The 20,643-nt window shown below is 45.3% G+C and overlaps 1 protein-coding gene across 1 annotated transcript in view; it reads right to left on the bottom strand.

The window, feature by feature from the left end:
• auts2a (activator of transcription and developmental regulator AUTS2 a) overlaps positions 1–20,643 on the bottom strand; it is a 280,101-nt gene that overhangs the window by 82,154 nt on the left and 177,304 nt on the right. The window contains exon 4 of the mRNA XM_034550142.1: positions 13,516–13,548. Coding sequence (XP_034406033.1) covers positions 13,516–13,548 — 33 coding nt within the window. The remainder of the gene's footprint in view (positions 1–13,515; positions 13,549–20,643) is intronic.

Genomic DNA, 20,643 nt, shown 5'->3' with positions numbered 1-20,643 from the left:
CCCCCGACATCCTCCTCCCATCTCCCTGTCTGATTCGTACCCCGTCAGGCTCCTGCTGGGGGAGCTTCCTTGTATAAACATGCAGTTAAATGTCTTGTTGGTTTAATAAGTAGGGTGTGGACTAACAACACAGAGAACCTGCCATGCAGAATTGGATGCATTATGCAGTAGCTCACCTGCTCCCTTTTCGAACCGAGGTGTTTAAAAAAAAACAATGATGTCAAACAATCAGTTGATGTCTCTGTAAAAAAATTAAGTCTGGCTAACGTCAAAACATGGTGAGTCAGCCATGTGTGTCTTGTCTATTATTAAATCAGTTTGACATAATCACAAGCGCAGGTTAGGGAGAATGTCCTATGGATTGCATTATCTTTTAATATTCTGTCTAATCTGCCTATTTACAAAAACTAAACATCGAAATTCCCGGACTCTAATGGATTACAGTATTCTGCAGATAGGTGTTCTTGTTATTGTGTCCATCTCCTTTACATGCAATGAAATAAAAAACAATAGTTTACAATTTGTGTGGTCATTTCTCTTTTTGTCCCTTCTAAAATCATATTTGTCTCATACTCTGTATTACCATTCCAGCACCAATGCTAAAATAGAGAAATGATTCTCGGTTTTATTAAACATTTGCTGTTATTGTTGCAAACACATGCCAAACTAATGTTTCACCACAACGGCACATTTTTTTTCTAATCCTCCTGGAATTGGGGCATAACCAGCAAATCACACTTAACGTCTTGAGCTAGGCTGTGGGGACAATGCGAATAGAAAGCGGGGAAATCGCAGTTAATTAAAATAATGAGAAATAGCAAATAAACCTCAGCAGTTAACTTCCCAGATGTCGCTGGAATAAACTGAGGAAGAGAGATAAGTTATGAATGCTCTACAGTGTCTCTGTAAAGAGGGAGAGAGGATCAACATGGATTTCATGTAGTTGCAGATAAATTACCGGAAGAAAAGCACAACCAACAAAACAGCCGAAGGCTAAAAAGTTTCCGGGGACCTTCCCATGAGCTATTGCCCTCTAGTCATGGCTGAATAACTTCAGCGATCAGCATGTGTTTCACTATTAATCCTAAGATTTAGAAGGTGACCCATCCAACCCCAACCAGTCAATTCCAACACTATTATCACCTCTAAGAAATGTATCCTTTAATAACTCGTCCTGCACGTCCTGTGGGTCTCAGAGATTGATGGTCAAACCCTGAGGCCTAACCCCTCCCCATCAAAAGAGAATATGAGCAGACTCGTGGGAGTTAGGTCACTGCTGGACACAAGAAAGGGAGGATGGTGTGTGTGTGTGCCGTGATCAAGGAAGCACAGTGGTTAAGCTCACATAGACAACTAACCCCGTTTCATTTGTCAAAACGAGTATGTGCTCCTCCATACTCCATCAAACAAAGCCACTGCTAGCTCACAGAGTCATTTCCCTCACTCCAATTACAAATGACTCCATTAGTGTGTCTGCAGTGAGCCCTGTGCTGTCTCCCAGTAATGGCTTGTGAGATTTCCATCATAATCATAATGGCTCCCAGAGCAGCCATGAGTGCAGATGGAAGGTCGCTCATAGGTAATGAGCTATCGCACCACCCAAAGGGCACATGTCTTTCGCTTTGTTATTTAGAACTGTATGCCTGGCATGCGTGTGCTTGTCGTGGCACGTTTCTACGTGTGAGGAAGAAGAGAGGATACACATGGACTGGGTGATGCTTGGCACTGATTAACAATCACAATATCGACGTCTGAGCAGCGACTGTATGGATGGTAGAAACTGTAATGCCAGTGAAAAGTACGCGTGACAGCTCACGCCAAGCGCCAGCCTCACATTGGTTTACATGCTCACATTCTTCCTCTCCCCCTGGTTGCGTGGCTGTGCCAAGCAGAAACATCATTAATGCCAGCAGTGTCAGTATGACTCACCTCCACTTGCCATGTGAAACACATCACATTCTTTTCTCTGGCCTTCGGAGCATGGCAGCCGGCACATCTGCATCTTCTGCCAATATTCTCTGGTTGCTGGTAACATTGGTAACATTTCCAGAGCGCTGGTGCTCACTGTACTAGTGAGCTGGCTGTCTGCATAGCCCGGGGGCATGTGGGCCTTGGTTGGAATGGGCCGATGCAACGCTCGCTCTGCCCCATGCTTAATAGACTAGAGAGCTATGTATGTTGTGGTGTTGCGGGTCATATCGAGGAAGGGACCTGGCATTTTCATGTATGATTCCGGTTTCATAAAGGCCTGTGTTTGTCAGACGCTTGTACAAACTTTCATATGAGCAATCAATGAAGGATAATCACAGTGGGCAACAATTGGTCCTCCAGAGTATTGCAGAGGAAGATCTGACCTAATTGTGTGCCCGCTTGCTGGAGCCATGTATAGAAGCCATATAATGATGCTCCAGCAAATGCGATCGGTAGCCTTGACATGTGCCTGGATGCTATTCACTTTGTTCTTGTAATGCTTTTTCCTCCTAACCAGCTTACATGGTGTAGTAGCTACAACACAATCATTTTCTACATAAGAGTGAGGCACAGCTACATTCCTAGAAATAATGGAGCTAACTAGAACCACATAGGGCTCTTTACCTTGTCCCCCTAGGAGAAGCCTCTTTGATTCCTGGTAGAACCTTTTATGAACGCTGTGTGTTATTATGACAATCTTTGATTTCAACAATCATGGAAGAACTCTTTCCTTTTTGGATAAAAAGGTTTTTTTATTAAAGGAAGACTCTTTCTTTAAAAAAGAGCGCAACTAAGAGACAAACGTTCTGGGAATCGCAGCCCTTCAGGAAGAACCCTTTTGGAACTTTTAATTCTATGTCCTGGATGTTCCAGCATCTTAAAACAATAATATGATTAATTATTAATGCTGATAAGAATTATCTAGGCAGACCTCTAGGATTGGTCCTACCCCCACAGTCTGGAAATTCAAAGACAGCTAACACCCAACTGTGCAGAAATCAAAAGGAATGGAGTATTTACTGCTGCTTATGCAGCCTTTTTGTACATTAGCCATTAGGGCGTTCTAATGATAGAGAAATATACATAAGGGTCAGCCACGGTTCTATACTTAAGTTCACCCGCTCCCGGGAGGTCTGCCATCTCCCTCTGCTTTAATTTGAAATGATTCAGAGGCAAAATGTTAGCCGTTTGATTTATCCCTTATTACATTGCTTCTTAAGAATCTGTCAGGCGGCCTCATGAATTCATTCATCTCCATAAGCTTTCTCAGTGCCACTTAGGCCTTGTGTAATCTGGGTGAGACCCCTTATCACTTCATTTGCACAAGCAGGAGACTATCAATTCCTGTCCAGTATCTGGGCCAGGGGAATTAGAGCAGAGGTGTTTGGATGTGTCCAGGCCAAAAGCTGCAGTGACAAGAAACTGATTACACAATGAAAACACCATGCAGGTGTTCCATTCCACACCCTCTATTTACAATATTAGTGAGCACTGGTTAAATATATCTGCTGCTTTACTGCGTACACTTTTTTCAGTGTAGATTGCAAATGTCAGGCAATTTTTCCACCATGAGTTCCATTGATGTATTGCCATTGTGACAAGAGAGACACTTAAAAGCATTTAGCTTGTGCCTAGCTGCACACAGCAGCCTCATAAAGCCAGACAATGGCTGAGCTTAATAAGAAACAGAATGGATCCCATGAGTGTGGAGGACCCATCAAGCTGGGGAATTTCATTTAATTTCCCCGGGGCTGTCTATGTCTTGTACACATAATTAGAGCCCAACATGCAATGGTCCTTGTGTTTTGTCAATAATTCCCCAAGGAGCAATCAGGACAAGGGTTGGACATGCCTCTGTGACCTGGGCTACTTGCAACAAGCTCAGCCACCTAATTACACTGCCTCTAACAAGCAGTGTGGTGGTGGTTGGAAGGGCAGGATGTGTGTATGCGCATGTGTGTGTGTGTGTGTGTGTGTGTGTGCGTGTCGGGGGCGGTTGGCGGCCTGAGCCCTGGAGCCGACAGCATACAGCCCCTCCTCAGAGCCCCTGATGTCATTAGGATTGTTTGTGGCTGCCGCCATGCATGCTGGGACAGCGTTGTCATTCTGACAAGCCTGTTCTCCATTTCCCTCATTTAGGAACCTCTTCTGTAGTGACTCACTGTCTCTGGTGGTTTCCACAGCAGGAGAGCTGGATGTGGTCCTCCACTGCAGTTATTATACATTTCTGTGGTGCATAATAATTTCTCTTCGCTCCGTGACTACAATATTGCTCGACAAACGGATCCTTGGAAGACTATTTTAGTCAATCCCAAAGTTGAGTCAGTTTTCACATTATCTTCACATATCGTTCAGTTGGAGTAACAGATAATTCACTGGAAGTACAGCATACACAACCGAAAACTGTAAGCCTAAAAGGACACTAATGACATATCAAGCAGGAAGTAGAAGTACACTTGGGGAGCTCAAATATAACATCATAACATGTCACAGATCTTTTGATCACATGTTTACTACGCCATAGACTGCATTACAGTCTGCAGCACTGCTAATGTGGCTTCATTTACAGCCTTTGTGTTGAGTGCACTGGGTTTGACAAATGGCACATAGAGAAATATATACTGCCGTGGCTGCGGGATTAAAGCCATTTTTGTGGCTGAGCTGAGGTTACTGTGGAGAGTGGAGACACACAGAGCCAGGAGGCCAGTCAATTCTGAAGCGAGTTGGCTGCAGAAATCATCGGCTTGACAAAAGGGGCAATGAGGGGGCAGAGGGTTGGTGTGAGAGTCACTGGGCCAGTTGCTAGGGGGGGGGCTCTTAGGTGCAGGTGAGCCGGGCCTTGACAGACATCCGCCGAATGCAGCGAGAAAGTTTAACCTTGGTGTGTCGAAGAACTCACTCTCAGCAGGGAGAGAGGGCAGATAGAGAGACAGTGAGGGGATGAAGAGAGAGAGCGTGAGAGACCAGAGCGAAGGGCTTTCTGCATAACAACAACCATTTTCTTTTTTTTCACAAGCAGCCCGTTTCCAGAGACACTGGTTTGAACCCAAGGTCTTACTCCATGCATTATTAAAGGACCGGGTAACAGGCAACACCGCCTCATAAATAGAGATGAGGACAGACACCCGAGGAGCCGGGGCGCTGCTCACTCTTGATCGTCCACAAATCCAGCGGCCTAACATGACCAGAGGGTTCTACGTACACACTACGTCACAGCACACTCCTCTACCCAGCAGCCCTCTACTCGTGTCTGTCCATTGCACCTGACAAATGGCACCACACGGAGTAAGTTCATTAATGCGCACCGTCAATTGTATAAGAAAATGTATTTAGTTTTGACTCAACTTGTTTGGCATCATGGGTGTTACTTTTGGCTTTGAGCTGCTAAAACAACATTAGTGACATTATTAGAAATATGGGGAGAGCTAATGATGTGCTTAACAGATGGCGATGAAAATAGTTCAATCAGTTAATAAGGAATAATACGCCATGCATCTACATCCTATTAATAAACGAGTCTCGCTGCCAAGAAGCCCAACTGTTATATAATGTGTGCACAACTTCAACAGTGGAAAAATGACTGCCACATTCTACTTCTATATACACAGGACTTAACATTTATTTAACTGTGGTTTTGTTTCCATTTCCAAGCCTCTCTGTATGTGGCCAATCTCATAAAGCCTTTTGATATATCTACACAATTTGCCTGAGACATTTTCTTTTCCAGGTCAAGAAAGATGGAAATGGATTTATTAGTGAGCATCTCAGTCAAACAGCATATTATGGTTTGTGTTGCTGATTGAATTATTTTCCATTCCCCGTGTTTCTCAGCTTGCACTGGGAATTGAATCATTTGCCTTTGAAACATGATTCACTGCTGCAACGTGTTTTTTTTCCCCCCCATTCAATTCCAAGGACTTGGCAACCTTGTCCTATTCAAACGTGTGCATTATTAGCTTTTTGTTGTTGTCCATAAATGAATGGTGAGGTTGAGCACTCTAGAGGCAAGTGTAACACATTAGGGCTTGTATAATATCACGTCTCAAGGTAAGAGTGAACCTTCAACAATTCTGTGTCTCAACAGGCATCTGAAAAGCCATAGTGGGGCTTTTTGTGGATGAAAAATAGGTTTTGATTGCATTCCACATGCTTTTGAATAAAGGTGCATCTTTACCAACAATCATCACGACACTGCTGTGTCAATGCAATCCTCATTGGTCCAAATGCTTCAACCAAAAACTTTCATCACTTGGCTTCTTTCCACCATTCAACGGCTATTTAATGGATCAACACATTTAACATACCAGAAGTAGAGTTTACACATTACTGAGGCGCCTGGGAAAGAACTTGCGGAAACTCAGACACTTCGGATAAATACAGAGCAACAAGTTGCCTTCTTGAACTGTGGACAGCTTGACAGACTTAAACCACTCATGCATTGAATGCAATTGTGAGCAAATGTATTAACAGTGAACAGGAGTGTTTCGGCAAATTGGAAATTCCCGTTAAAATGAGGGGATTTAAAAGTAGTGCAGGACGGCATTGCCAACACTGCCCTATCTTGGTAACTTGTGCTGCTGTGCGATCGTTTTGTAGTAGTTGCTGTTGCAACATGTAGCTTTAAGGGTTCTTCCCACAATATGAACTTTAAAGGCTTGAATGTTAAAAACACAATATGTACACATTTGAGACTGAGTGTTAGCAAGCGGAGATGTGCTGTGACAGAATGAGAAATAATCAGCTGGGAAAATGAGGGTTGCAAGCTGGAGCTAGCTACTGCAAATGGTCCACAATGGATTCTGCATTCATATGTAAAAGCTGTAGAAACCGGGACAAGACGTCGTCATTTGAAGTGTTCTGTTTTGGTTGAATACAGGTGAAACAGTCCGTGTGGAGAGCAAAGGTACAATGCGTTGACCGAAATGCATTCTGGGAACCCACGGATTGATTGAACATTTTATTGCTTCAAATTAGATTTAACTGCCTACTTGTGAAACAATCCCCGTCGTCCACGTCGCCTCTCAACTTACCCCAGTCTCGCAACTCGGACTGTAAACAAGGAGCAGCGCAGGAAAAGTCTTGGCCCGGATATCGGCTGGCTTCACCGGAACCCCAGAACATATAGCCACTTGCCCCCAGAAGCGTAGCCATCGTCAGACACGAACAGCAATGGGTTCCACCATTGCTGTGGAGGATGGAAGAGGGTGAAAGCCCCAGAGGCAAGCAAACCCGGTCACTGCAACAACCACGGCTGTCAGTCTCCTCCAATGCAACAATGGCTATGCTGCTTTTTGTTGTGTTTTGTGTGCTTGAAGATTTATCACACTGAAGTCAATGGTAACCAAGTGGAGATGAAGACAAAACAATCTGCTGGCAGAGGAGTATCGCCAACACATTAATAAACCTGTGAAGTGCATAGACAGACTGGACATCGTCCCCTTTTGTCACCATCTTATTTCAGAAGGACAAAAAGGAACATGGAAATTTGTGTCAATTAGGCCGCTTCGATTTAATTACCAGTGTGTCAGTCAAAGGGTGAAAATGTCTCTCCTCTGACCTTCTCTCTTGTGGCCTTACACTCCACGGTGTCATTACTGTACTGCTGGGTGGAGGGGAGGGGATGAGTTGCAGTACAAGGGGGTTGGGAGATGGGGAAGGAGAAGGGGAGGGTGGAGGGGGAGGACAGGCGGTGGGTTGTGTGCGTGTATGTTTGTGTATGTGTGGGACTGTCTAGGGAGTGTTGCTGCCTGCTGACCCGGCAATCCATCAGACAGGGTCCATCCATCCACCCACCCACACCTACACCCCTTTCCCTCCTCTCCCCACCCCACCTCCCCCGCCCGGGGCCCATCAGCACGGCTCTCTGCCAGGCCTGGAATCTCCACATTAATTTCTCATCTGTGGCACCCTAATGAGCTCCGCCTGCTCGCCCACCTCTGAAGACCCTGCTGATTATCGGACAGGGAGGCGGCCATTGTCAATGGCAAGAGGTGGCATTTACTACTGCTGACCTTGCTGCCAAGGAGAGAGGAATCATAAAGGGGAACAAGAGAAGGGTAGGAAAGAACAGAAAAGAAGGGAATCAACAGCGCCACGCTGTCGACCCATCACAAGCACTGCCATGGGTGGGGTGATCTTTTATTCATCATACTAAGGTGGCCGGATTTAACAGATTCACACGTCCATCTATCTGTCCTCCTTGGAGAAAAACTGCTTGGAGGCTACGAAAACCTGAGGTGTCCATCATTTCTTTTGCTTCTCGCATCCACAGGAACTTGTTAAATGACTTCTCAAAGGGGAATACGCTTCTTCTTTTCATTGCATCTCTGTTAGAGTGCGTGTGTGGAGGCGAGTGGAGGCTCGGGAATTGGCTGAAATGCTGAGCCGTGGGCCAGTGTGCATGCGCCACAGAGGGAGCAGGGATTTGCCGGTTATTGGATGGAGGGGAGCGTTGTAGGTCTTGTGACACCCGCTAAACCTTGGCCAGGGCTACTGGGATTCCGGGGTTATCCATCACTGTGGCAGCCCCGAGACCCAGACCGGGGGAAAAGCCAACAGAAGGTTGCTGGGGGGAGGGAAAAATGCTAGTGAAAATTTAATGCACCTCCGCAGAGCGGTCATGTCATACTTGGTTATGGAAAATATCCCAGATGCTGCAGTGCTAAAATGGAGCTGTAATGTGCTTGCCTCCTAACCCCGGCCTGACAGCCATGATGTACGACTACCATTACCGGAAAATATGCACTTCAACATAACCCGTGAATCCAGCTCCGCTAAGGGTCATATTATCCATGAGCGAACAAAATTACACTCCCTCAAAGTAAATACAAATTTCCTACACTGACTGGGTACAAAGCACAGCGGGGGGAGGGGGCAGGCGGGACCGCTACCTATGACAACCGCTCTGCGGAGTGACAAGGATGATAAAGTACATGACAAATCACTGGCTGACAGGGTACTCTTGGTGCAATCAGCCTCAGCCTCGGCCTAGCGAGCACCCACTCAAGCCTGTAACACTACTCTCTTCCTTTGGAGGGGGGCAAAACACATAATCTTTTAACGCTGACAAGTTGCTCTCTCCTTTTTATTACTCATCCTTCCCACTGCGGGGGAAAGAGGGAGGGTTCGAGGGGGGGGGGGGTATAAATGGTTTTATGTGCAGCGCTGCCAGAGTGATTGAGAAACTCGACTCTTCTGCTGTAATTGCCTGAGGGCAAACACAGCAACACAATAAAGGAAGAGAAACAGAAAATATATTACCAGTTCAGATCTTTATTTTATGTCAAGGACAAACAGGTTCTCTGGGCTGCTCTAAAGCACCCATTTAGATCCCTCGCCTCCAATAAGAGGAAAGCACGGCAAATTACAGCACTCTGTTGCATGGCCATTAATAAGACGCAAAACGTTTTCAAAATGGCATTTACAGCGCGGGGTTGCTGATAGAGTGAGTAAATAACACTTAGGAAAGGTGTGGTCGCCATTAAAAAAACAAAAAAAAAACAGGAGGCATGGAAAGAGTCAATAAATAAAGCGGCAGCGTGAGTGATAAAGTCCTGCAGATTACAACCACGGAGCAATGTCTTCACGGAAGGGCCTAAGTTACACAGCGATGAACAGTTAAACTGGAGAAAGCACTTGAGCGCCAGCAGATATTCATACTGAACTGTTTGATTGGCACTTTAAGGTGCCACTTACTAGCATAAAAATCACTTAAGCATTAGCAAGTCCAGGACCGAGAGGGTACCTGAGCGCTCTTGACAATATACAAAGACTGCTGAGATGAGGTTCAGATATTTGCCGCTGTTAAATTTCTAATCAGAAATGATTAATGCTGAGTGAATGTTTCAGTGCATACCTTTTTGAAAAGGACAATTCAAATTAAAGAGGCACAGAATGTTTCTGATATTCTACATACTTCCCCTCAATGGGTTTGGAGAGGTTCTTCCTCTGGAATCATACACATGCCCCCCCTAAAAGGCCTCAGATGGTGGGCAACCTGTTGGTGTTAACTACACCATTAAAACCAGGCAACGTTTATGGGGCCTTTGGTGGATGCACATGAAGGACAACTGAGGCTGCGGAGCTCATTTTTAAGTGTGCCTTCCTGCCAGTAAAGCGGAGCATCGTAACCGGGAACAAGCTTGCTCCAAATGTACGGGGTCGGCCCTGCCCTAGACCTCATGAAAATGACCATCTGATCCTGTCTGGGTTCCAACAAAAGGGTGAGAGTGTACGGAGCATGAGTGCAAGAGCACATTTTGAAGACGGTCCAGGTTTCAGGAGTGGAAGATGGGCCAAGGCCGCACGACAGGGACAGACACACGTGGACATCCTCGCCAGCAAAAAGCTCTGAGAGGCTTTTGGCCCAAGTGGCCCAGTAAGGATGAAAAGAAGGTGAATCATCCCATTTTACACCTGCAACATAATAGGAATGAATGACCTGTAAGATTTAGAGACTGTAGTTTATCTGGGCTTTTGTGTAATAAGGAATCAGACAATCGACCACGTTAATGATCAAATATTAAAAAACACGCTATGAAAAAGTATTTACGTCACATTTTCCACACACAGCGTTTCCCTTTGAAGCAGAAGTGTTCTCATGATCGGAGCTCTGATTGCACTACTTGATAGAGGCAGGGGAAAGGAAGACCGGTGGTAATGGGGGGGCCGCAGCAGAGATGCTAATGATAAACATACAGAGCTAATAATACCTGTGCTGTGTGACGACAGCGGCTTGCAGCGAGCCTTGCCTCCTACCTGTCTCCCACTATGCTATTATCCTGTCATGTTGGCGAGGGCCCCGTCCTACAGGTCACTTTATAATGAGCAAATGCTCTGACAGTTTCCAACACACTCGCACACAAACACACCAGGCAGGATGTGTGGCACACACACCCTGAGATGCGAATAGTTGTCTCTTATCAGAGTCTGGCAGCTCCAGCCGACACGGCAGAGCCTTCTACACCGAGCAGAACATGATTTCTCCTTGGGAACACTTTTTCCATTCCCTGCTTTTTGAAGGGGGGACCAAAATAAGCCACCGTTTTGTCCTCATCTGAATACATTTGACCCATTAAAACGACTTTGCTCTCCCGCGTCCTTCTCCGCCGCCGCGTTGTAAAGGAGACCGCGTTGGCCCGCAGAATGCTAAACGGCAGCGGTGGCGGTGGGCGCAGGGTGCCGGGCCGCCGGCAGTGGCAGATAGTGGCAGAGTGACGTAGACTGAGGAAGGGGGGGGGGCTCCAATTACTCCCTCACATTGAGGAGGAACACATGAGTCAGCCTCTGTCATAGGGGTCCCCTTATTTACTAATTCACTCCTCTGTTACCTTAACACACAATTAATCAATGACAGGAAGGTGTAGTCGGAGCTGTTCATCAGGAGCGTAACGTGAGCCAGGGTGAATTAATACAGTCACTGGGGGCCGGATAACAGCTTACCATGCTCTCCCTCTCTTCCTGAAACAAAAAGGAATTGCCACGAGACAGGAGCAATTTAAATCGACAACACTGAGTAATGACTCAATTTGCTGCACAGTCCTAAACACCACAAGCAAATGGCATTACTAAATCATTAGAGTGGATCTAGATCTCTGTTAGAAGTCATTGGATGATATAGCTGCTCTTAGGATCGAGGAGTTACGCTCAAACTGTGAATACCTGGATATTAGAACTGGAGCGGCACAAAATAATTGGAAACAATCTTGTGGAAACTTACAGTAGAAGCATCCTGGGTATATAATGCATCAATTCTGGCTTACACCAAATGTGAAGCCATTATTAAAAAGGTACAACTGTACATTTTAAGGACAAATTATGGTTGGTATACTACAATGGCGGATAAAGGCCATCGTAGTAGATTATAAAGTCCAAAGGAAATTAAAAGGAAAATGTTAGATTTTTTTGGTTAAGAAACTTTGCATGTTCTGACCAACCTCCTCACACCTCAGATGCAACCGTTTAAACATTACAGTTACGTGAGTCGCGAGTGATAAAAACATATTAAATTGCCCATTGTCCATTCATCCATACGTTTTTGGGCCGTGTCGCGGGAGCAGCAGTCCAAGCAGAGTAGGCCAGACTTCCCTTTCCTCAGCAAACTCTAAGGACATAATTCACCATAACCTGTGGTCTCCCATTCACACTGACACCACCCCTTAACAGCGTCACTGTGTAAACTATGGTGACGCTGTGTGTTTGGAGTAACGTCTGCAGCTTTTTTGGTGTTAGCTGTGCAGAAATAAAGACACACCCCTTTGGGTAGTTGAAGATAGAAGTAGTTTGTATGTCATGACACATGAGAATAAAGTGCAATGGCATATCAATGTATGTAAGGAAACACGTATTTTTGCGCTCACAAGTTTTGTACTTGTTTCTCTGAATATTACTCTCCTCCCCTGGCTCCGTTATTATTATTTGTATCTACAATGGCTCTTATACTGTATGTATACTATACTCATTAGTATATGGTATGCCATGATGTTTGATATATCTATATTGTATCCATTTACATTGCATCTAGTTGGAGAATTTCAACTTGCCAATAGAAGGAGAAATGTTAGCCTTGTTGGAGTGGCAGAACAATAATAGGGGTGAGTCCGGCTTAACTCGACACCTTCCAGAGACAGCTGATAATGAAAAAGATTTTGCTCCAGACTGCATGAGAGCTCTAGAATTTAGTGAACCTTTTTCATTATAGCCACCATTACGCCAGCTCCTCAAAAACTAATCTGACCATTTCTAGTGAAAACTATTTAATTCCAAGACATCCTCATGATACTTAAGTCACAATACCATCTAATTTTCACACATTTGTATTGCAGCAAAAATGGTTTTGCCAGTCCAAGCAGACAGGACTGACCAACACTGTCATAGTCATGCACCTGTCAAACTGAACTGATTGTATGAGAGTCTACATGGTCAAGCCCACATGAGTTTACCCATGACCAAACCAGCACCCTCAAATAGACTAGCAATTGTACCAAAAGATTATATTTGCATTTGCAATATCAAAAGTATATATTTTGAAAGACTGATTCTCGGCATCCGTGTATCAAAACAATATTGGCGTATCGATTTCCCCACCCTTACTTTAAACCTGGAGAACTGGTTTGTTGGTGACCCACGTGTCTCGACAGCATCTGATTGTATATGATTGTGTTAATGTACCTCTGGAGAGTGTCCAAAACAGACTGTGCACAAAGGTGGAAAAGACAAGACAGACCAGGTACGCCAACACTTAGATATGGAAGTGCTCTGCTTCCAGCAAAGGAAAGTCTACACCCTTGGCCATGGCTGTCACAGCAGTTTCATTAAATGTCATCTAAATCCTAAAAACCCAGAACAGTTTGATTTAGATTTTTGCACATCATTACACCATTTCTAATTAATGTGCAGCTAATTAAGGCTTTTAACACAGTTATTAACACAATGTTTGATTTTAATTACATTACATTCTCTGCGTTAACGAAAGTCTAATCTTTGAATCTTGCTAGAGCCCAAATAAATCCAAGCACAAGGAAGTCCCGGTGAATGCAGGCTTACCTTGTCCGTCTTGGTCTGCTCCTCGGTGTCACACTGCAAGAAAAACAAGAAAAAGAAAGGCAAAGCTGAATATGAGGAATAATATGTCTACATTCTTGTTTCATAACTGTCCCTGATTCCATTTCCACATGCGTGGGTGCCATACTCTGACTTACCATTGAAGATGGATATCTTATCATTTCTTTAATGACGAACTTCACATACTCATATTCAGTGTCTGAATATCACCAGATCACTTCATTAGCTGACACAAGCGCCAGCATGCGAAACAAAGCTAATTTCTCTCGCGAGCAGCAGTTGCCCTTGTTAACATTGAAGAATGTGAAATACAGACGGAGCTGGAATGCACAAACACCATCCGCCATTAAAATTAGAATTCTGTGATGTGTGTTCCTGCTTGAGGCTGGGAATGGAGAAATGACAAGAGGAGGAAGGAAACTTTGTAATGGAGGGAGGAAAAAAGTGGTTTGGATTTCATTTTTTCTTTCCAATTTCAATTTCAAGGTCCACTTAATTCTTTATCAACTAATTAGTGTGATGCTGGGTGAACTGGCGGCCCTCAACGTTGTGCATTATGGCTGAGGTGCAGAGAAGCACTGGAGTCGGTAATGAAGAAGGCACTGGGGGGGAATATTGGGTAGGGTTGGCACAGTGTGTGTGTTGTGTGGGTGTGTGGTGTGTGTGCGTGTAGGCGGGGGGACCGGGAGGGCAGGGAGGGGTTGGTGGCGTCGATTAAAGTAGTGAAGGGAGAGGAAGGAAGGGGGGGAAATGATTGACAGCCCAGGGATAGTGAGCGACCGAAGCCCTCGCGTTATTTCTTTCTCTCCCCCCTTTTTGGGGTTTTGTTTCCATCTTCGTGTTTTTTTTGCTGATCTGGAGCCCTGCAGATCTCAAGGTAGGTGGGCTGGGCTCGTGGCTGGGTCTGTTTCTGAGGCTGGACGGTATAAAAAAAAGGGGTCCTGCGAGCTCAGCAGGAGCATAGCATCCATTTACAGGCCTGTCCCCACACGGCCCCAGGGGCTGCCCGCGGCACACTGCCATCATGGTCAGCTCCAGCAGCTCATAAATTATGCAGAGGCAATAAACGCACTGGGCAAACACTTCTCAGACGTTTCCCTCGCTCTCTATTTCTCTCTCACTCGCCAACGACCACACCATCCCCCATTTTAATACAGTGTGCAGAGAGCCAGCATCCCCGGAAGATTGTCAGCCGGAAGAAAAAACTAAGGGTGATGCACGGCGAGTGAAGATTGCGAGTAAACACGGATGTCTGTGTAATACAGAAAGCTGCACAACCGTGTGCATTGCAGCTTGTGAATAAACCGGCGTGTCGGCCGCCTACCACTCTCCCTCTCTCCCGCACAGCACTGACTAATGCGGCGCAGACGAGATCTGATGAGCAGTTTTAGCCATCTCAACTGCTTCCATGTATTCAGGCCTGTCTGAATGTGACAAGAGTAATGCGACGCATAGTACTCATTAGCTGCCTCTCTGCCTGTGCACAACTACACACAGGCACGCAAAAGGGTTCGCATAATGGACATCATTTGAGTTTTTCCACTGTGTTGTGATCCATGAAAAAACTCTACCAGCCTTTCTTTCTCGGGTTCGCCTTTTTTTTTTCCTTCTTCTTTTTTTTATTTCCCCGCCCCTCCCTCCTTTCCGTGTTCGCTGGCTGTGCAGCCAATTGCTTTGATTGCCGAGATAGAAGCCGGCTGGAATGACTTGCCTTGCTGTGAAGCAAATGGACATGCTAATGGAACTCATCGTATTACCCGATTGCAAAAGTGCCATAGCTCATTACTTTAAGATAAAAGGATATCATTGTAGACGGCAAGCAGAATTGACTTTCTGTGCTGCGACTTGATGATGATTTAATCAACTGCTCTCTTTCACTTCTCATCCCTGCGCCTGTCGCTTTCGCAGGTGCCACTAAACGAAGCACTCACACGGCTCGTGGGGGAGAGAAAAAGAAAAGAAATATTGCTGTCATTATTTTTTTCTCCCAGGAATAGAGGTATGCAAATTTCCCAGAGCGACAAAGGGTGGAAAAAAAGGGAAAAACTTAATTAAAATGAAAATACCTTTATTAATGAGCAAAGTCAAAAATCCCAAGATCGGGCCTGACAGGCCGAGGGCAGGCAATTTGATCGTCCTCACAATGCAGACGCAAAGCGCCGTTGAACTCGCTGCTCAAGTAAGAGCAAGAAGTAACAAATAATAACACCGCTAAGAGATAAAAAACAAACCCAGGCAGACAAACAAGTCAGAGCTGTCACTCACTGATAGGTGATCATAGTGAAACTAATGCGCTGGCCTCGTGCATAAAGCAACCTGAGGCCGTGGGGAGAAGAATCCCTGCATATCTGGAATGCCTTTCGCTCCTTGTATTTCTACTCACTGACTCGTGCATTAGAAACGCAGCCGGAAAGCTAGAAAGTCTTGGCTTGCACTCGCAAACGCCATGAATGATTGGTACACCTCATCATTACTAACCGAGGCACGGTATTGTTTTAGGAGGTAAGCACAAGCTCAAAATATGGTTATTGCAACTGACGGGTGAGCATATAAATCTGCAGCGCTATGGTTTAACTGTACTGTCAAAACCACTTTATACTGTTCCTGGGAGTCCGTGTCTCATGAAAAGACATATGTCAGAGGTTTGAAATGACTTACAATAATGAACAGATTATACCGAAGAGAGAGAAAAAACACAACAACAATGGTGCTATTGAGAATCAGTGGAGTTAGCTCTCTGACAGGCGGGAGGAAATGGGTCTTATTTAAAGCAACAGTCATGAACAATAAGGAAACCATTAGTCCTGGGAGGGGGCTGACAGAGAAAAGTGATACTCTACCCAGGTCCTCTGCTGTTTTACACAGGGCCGGCATTATACTGTACAGCTAGACCCCAGTGTTAAGTTTAAGTAACACAAGAATGTCAAACATTAGTGTCAGCTCTAAGAGCTGTTGATGTTGGCCTGTATCCGGAGCACTTCTGATTGCCGCTCTGCTCTCTCTCGCGGGACTCTTCTTTTGGCCTGAGTGCTCTTACAAATTTCCCTACGCGCCGTCTAAGCATCGGGCCTTTTTGTTTATATTGGTCTGAAAGTAGGAGTCAATTATTCTTGTCATAAATACTCTCCAGCTGAGAGTAATACTGGCCCAATACAAAAGGAACATAAGGAGCCGCTGGGTCGAATGCTAAATGATGCAGCTAAGCTATCGTCCGTAGCAGCAGGGCTCACCAACGTCTCCACGGACAAATGTCTGTGCTGAAAAGGTAACCACATCATACGGGCATGCGTGCAAGGCAAGGATGCCATGTTCCCTTTTCCAACATAACCTTCTGGAAATCCACTGGTCCACAAATACTAAGTCAACAAAAAATATTGTGAAGGCAAACAGTGTGTGTTTATCGGGCTTTTTAAAATAATTTCGTATCCACTGCGTCTGGTGTTACAAGTTGTGTCAAATCTAATACTTTCAGAAATCGCATCGTCTTCGGTCGGGATGTGTGATGGATGCGTATTGTCGCCCTCCCATGTGTGACATTAGCCTCAGGTTATGCTGGTTGCTATCCATGACCTTAGAATTAATTAATGGCAGGTATGGGCTTCAAGTGCCCCGCTGCACAGAGGATGGTGTCTGTTATCAGCCTGAGCCAGGTTGTCCTGCAGGAAGGCTGAAGGGGTTTAAAGCCCAGGGAGGACGCCAACCTGCCTGCATGCCTTGGAGCTGGAGAGACAGCATGAAGGATGGCAGCCATTGCCAGGGTCAGCTATGACAGTGCCAATTTGATGCGCTGTCGTCAAGGGCTCCTCATTCCCTCCTCCTAACAGCTCCTTCCTGATATAGCTGCGCGTCCTGATGGTTTTCTGATGCAAACAGTCGCATGGCAAAATGGTTTTCTTCCCCTCCCGCCGCATCCTCCTCCATCTGCTTGCTGGGGCCTGGGTGCCGCCCGACCGCCTGCCTGTCACAGCGTGCGTGGAAATTAGATGGGGCAGGAGGTGCCGCTTGTGCTAATTACATTTTAATCATTGGAAATGTGTTGGCAAATCAAGCCCTTGATTGCCATCTTGGAGCCCAGTGCTCCTCTCTGCAGGTTTGGGAGCATGGTGGGGGTTTTTGGGCCTAGAATGTGGCTGAGCCCAAGCTCTCGAGCCAGGCGCATCGCTCTCCACCACGGCCTTGATATGGCGGCATGCCTGGCCTGCCGCTGGGTAGAGGCTGTGCCGCATTATTCATGGGGAATTGAGGGCGGAACTAGCATGGCGAAATGGTGATCTGTGCCACGCTTACTCTCCAATCCCCCTCTCACACCTCCCGTATCCTTCTCTCTTTCTCGCCCACACATTACACAGGTCTGCCAGTCCAGCCACTGTGAATTGAGGAACAACAAATAGAGCCGGGCAGGAGGAGGACTGATGAGCTCAGGGTTTGCTACACAGCACCTGCTTTGGCACACAAAGTTGGAGCAGCAGGCACCATCACAATACGCTCACAGATTACTTTCTTATAACATATATACAGAAATAAATTAAAAAGAAACTGACTCGGCTACATACAATTCTGACTCTTCCAGAGAAAATAGGAATAATCTTGAATATGGTTGATACATGTTGCCGACTAAAGATGCTGGTATGGTCCAGCTTGTGGAACTGTACCAGAAAAACCAACATGGTTATGATAACTGCCGCATTGATATTAATGATGATCGGCCCTGGATAGACCTTCTGTTAAAAAGCCCAGATACTGACTGGCTGTGTTTTTTAGGTTTGAGTGTGAGTCAAACACACACACGCCCAGACAAACAGTGTGACTTCACACTGTAGTGAACCTCAAATGAACTAGAAATAAGATCAGCAGACCCACATAAAAGAAAGAGAGATCCATAAAAGACAGTCAAGCAAATTCACATGTCATGCCTGACTGGGACAGATCATTAAATAAGCAGAGTTCTGAGGTGATGATTAATCCAACATCTAATTTCACCAGCCTCTGCTTGATGTCGAACTGACATAAAAGTATGACAGGAAGGAGAAGACCTCAAGAAACCCAACAAGGAAAAGAAAACAGCGCAGCTTGAGTGTTTGAGACAGTCCATACAGTCACATAAGGCAAACGCCTCTTTTATTAGCCAAGAATGTTATGTCAAGGAGGACCAGACTTCTGTTTGGACTAATATAACCAGGTCATCCACATGTGCAGCACGGGCCAGATGCAGCGGGCTAACATCTGAATGCAATTTCCCTTCAAATGTATGACTTTATCCAGAAGATATTAAATTTCGACCGCAAACTCTGGATTTCACTCACTGGGGCAGCGGAGCTAAAGGAAGGACGGCAGCAGAGGAGGGCCTTCCATAAAATAATAAAGAACTTTATAGTCTGTGACCCCTGGTTTCATTACTCTGGAGTACATCTTTTTATGTTTTATTTCCCTGGAACGCACCAAAGCGTACCAAAAGAACTTTTGAGAGACTTTTCTAAATTTGACTCTTCTCATTAATTCCACATTGCAAATCTCCAATGATGTCACATCAGAGAGTGGCTTGCAACGTCTGCAAAGGGACTCCATGTTGAGGTGTAAGCAGGAATGTGTCAAGCAGAAACACAGACGCATTCACACACTTGCCTGGATGCCTAGGATGAAAAGGTGCATTCAGGAGGCTAACCCGTGGTGTGTTGTGTGTTGTGTGAGAGTGTGTGTGTGTGTGTGTGTGTTGCTTTTTCTGTTGGGAGTGTGGAGGAAGGTGGACATTTAACTCAACCGGGGATGTGGCAGCATACTACTGAAGTGATGCTTGGCAAAAAACAGATGTTGCCGCAGGGTAAACCTCTCTGTGATCAGTCCCCCACCCACACACACACCACACACACCACACCTGACAGGGACCAGGGTAGGAACAGAGAGGTGCAGCACTTTGTGTTCTTAAAAATCCATTTGTTACACAAGCAGGTTCAGCATCTCTCCTTCTTAGATTCATCTCAACACAGTACCTCCGGCTAATGGAGAAAAAAATATATAATATCAATAACACATAAGAAAATAACATAAGAAACAGCTGCAGCACACAAGTGTGGGCACATACACAAACACCCACCTTACCTCACCCCAACCCTGCAGTGTTTCCGTGAGCCAATAGGGGACTGAGGCACAAAGCAGATGCTGGATTAATCAAAGTTTAATACCAGGATTTTTAGATAATTACATACATCAAGATTGCATTGTTTGTGCAGTTATGGTGACTCTCATGAGATGAGTCCTCTTCTGTGTCTGGTAAGTACCCCACATGCTAGACATTAACTATGATGCGATATGGCACCTTCTTCACAGCAATCTGGGCACCACATGTAAACAGTCATTTTAGTGAATCGCTCCTAAAGAAGCAGAATTTCCTGTGGATCTTAAAGACTAACCAGGTGTCTAGTAAGAGGAACGTGTTGTGATGGCACACGACATTGAACTGTTTTAACCCCAGAGACGCTTGAAGCACTGAAATGAACGATTGGTCATTGAACCGCGGTGCTTTTCAGTATCGACTGAAACGTGTGCGTGAGGCATATCAAATATCAAAAGCTGCCACTGAATGCTTGCTCAGACTCATACTGTGAGTTACATCAGTCAATTTAGTCTTTTAGACAAAATCGACTGCTTTTGATAAATGAAAAAAAGGGTTCCTCAGTAAGATATACATGTTATAATATTACGCACAACAAAGCAATTATTAAGAAAATAAACTCGGCCTTCCTCCTTTCGTATTACTTCTGACATTCATGGTTCACATGCAGCTGGATGTACGCTTAACAACATGCAGCAATCCTCTGTTGTCAAGAGATATAAACCTCGATTACTCTGCTCCCTCTCTCCCTCCACACTGATTCATAGCTGAGGGGGGAGAAAAACATCAGGATTAGGTTCTGTGCCTCTAATCACTTAACTCCTCACACCTGATGGCACACTATTAACTTTGACTGTCTCCAGTGACCCCGCGGGTCGTTGCCCATCACATCAAGTTTTTATTAGGGAATTTTCCTCATCATTAGCCATGGCCTGGAAACGAGCCATTAATATTCATACTGGCAAACCAAAATGAGGTCCCACTGATTTTCCATCATCCAG

The sequence above is a fragment of the Cyclopterus lumpus genome, chromosome 14 (assembly GCF_009769545.1).
Source record: "Cyclopterus lumpus isolate fCycLum1 chromosome 14, fCycLum1.pri, whole genome shotgun sequence".
Classification (NCBI taxonomy): domain Eukaryota; kingdom Metazoa; phylum Chordata; class Actinopteri; order Perciformes; family Cyclopteridae; genus Cyclopterus; species Cyclopterus lumpus.
Note: the sequence above shows the minus strand (reverse complement) of the source record. Positions and strands in the feature narration are given on the sequence as shown.